This window comes from Hyaena hyaena, unplaced genomic scaffold, assembly GCF_003009895.1.
Source record: "Hyaena hyaena isolate Hyena2069 unplaced genomic scaffold, ASM300989v1 scaffold_1155, whole genome shotgun sequence".
Taxonomy (NCBI): Eukaryota; Metazoa; Chordata; class Mammalia; order Carnivora; family Hyaenidae; genus Hyaena; species Hyaena hyaena.
Genome location: NW_024081784.1, coordinates 175679 through 177489, shown reverse-complemented (window position 1 = coordinate 177489; position 1811 = coordinate 175679). Strand labels below are relative to the sequence as shown.

The 1811-nt window shown below is 41.3% G+C and overlaps 1 protein-coding gene across 1 annotated transcript; it reads left to right on the top strand.

Moving 5' to 3' along the window:
• Positions 1-357: 357 nt before the first annotated feature.
• On the top strand, positions 358-1296 carry LOC120224290 (olfactory receptor 2M5-like). The gene has a single exon (XM_039222538.1). It carries the CDS (start codon positions 358-360, stop codon positions 1294-1296), a length of 939 nt encoding a protein of 312 aa, XP_039078469.1.
• The last annotated feature ends 515 nt before the right edge of the window (positions 1297-1811 follow it).

The window sequence follows — 1811 nt, the reverse complement described above, 5'->3', positions numbered from 1 at the left end:
GCCATTGTTATAATATTGTTCTTAAACTTTAAAAAGAAAATGCTCCATTTTTATGATTTTTAATTTTTTTTAACGTTTCTATTTATTTATGAGAGAGAGAAACAGCGTGAACAGGGTAGGGTCAGAGAGAGAGGGAGACACAGAATCCAAAGCAGGCTCCAGGCTCTGAGCTAGCTGTCAGCACAGAGCCCGACCTGGGGCTCAAACCCACGAATTGTGATTTCATGACCTGAGCCAAAGTCGGACGCCTAACTGACTGAGCCACCCAGGCACCCATCTATAATTTTTTAAAATATTTCTCTTCTCTTTTTTTTTTCCTTTAAATCTCTTCTCTTTCTGTTAGCAGTAGAGACAACCATGAAGAGTGGGAATGAGACAGAACTCACAGATTTTATCCTCCTGGGCTTTTTCCCTGAATTTAAACACATTAAAGCCATGGTCTCCATCATTCTTCTGATCTACACTGCAACCTTCATGGGAAACACTCTTCTGATCTTCCTCATTTGGTTGTATTCCCAACTCCATACACCCATGTACTTGCTGCTCAGTCAGCTCTCCTTAATGGATTTGACTTTGACCTCTAGCATCATCCCCAAGATGGCGGTCAACTTCTTCTCCGGTTGGCGGAGCATATCATTCTTAGACTGTGGGACTCAAATTTTCTTCTCCCTGACTGTGGCCATTGCGGAATGCATCCTTATAACTCTCATGTGTTTCGATCGTTATGTAGCCATATGTGATCCTCTTCGGTACCCGGCAATCATTAATCCTAGGGTTTGCTTACAGATGATTGCCATGTCTTGGGTTGGAGGGGCACTTACTTCTCTGGGCCACACAGCCTTTACCTTGCATTTTAAGATCTGCAGCCCCAGAGAGATTCCCCACTTCTTCTGTGAAGTCATGGCTGTGCTTAGGATCGTCTGTGACGATATCTCAACTTATGAGAAGGCAGTGGTGATAACAAGCATCCTTGTTTTGCTGCTGCCCTTATCTCTCATCTTGTCTTCTTATGTTCTCATCTTCCTTGCTGTGCTTCGAATGAACTCCCCAGAAGGTAGGAACAAGGCTCTGGCCACCTGCTCCTCACATCTCTGTGTGGTGGGTCTCTATTTTGGTCCAGGTATGTGCATCTACATGAGACCTGGTTCTGCCAAGACTCCAAAGTTAAATCAGGGTCTTTTTCTGTTTGTAACTGTCCTCACCCCCCTCTTAAACCCCCTTGCCTACAGTTTCAGGAACAAGGAAGTTCTAAGTGCATTGAAAAAGTTAAGGGGGAGGTGTCAGTCTTCCAGGTAAATGGCAGAAATCCCATTATCAGCCAAAGGCTGTTAAAAAAGTAATCTCTTCATGGCCCTCAAAAAATCAACTAAGCTTACTGAGTTTATCTGTAGGGGAAAAAAACCTGTTTATCTTTTCCTCCCTGATTCTTAGAATTTCTGTCCAATTGTTCTAGATTATGTGCTGATAAAGAACAAGGGACTGTATACATCAATTCTCTTCATGATTTATATTTGATAGTAATGTGTATTTTGGAATTTCCAAAGCTTCAAATTGATTCCATGACAGAAATGCCAGTGTCTGCATCCCTAGAATACAAAATAATCACCTAGCACATAGGTTGTGGATCAGGATAATTCCCTGGTAAAATTAATGAGTACCATGATAAATCATCAGGAATCAGATAATTTTACCAGTATTTCTTTGTTCTCTCTAACAGACTATTAATTCTTCCTAATCTTGTAAAAATACAATCTTCAGTCTATGTCAGTGCTTCCAAAGAGTGGTTGTCTGATCTCTTGCATTAGAATCAT

Bases quoted from the DNA above. Each gene is read 5' to 3' on its own strand.
- LOC120224290 (XM_039222538.1), top strand. From the start codon at position 358: ATGAAGAGTGGGAATGAGACAGAACTCACAGATTTTATCCTCCTGGGC.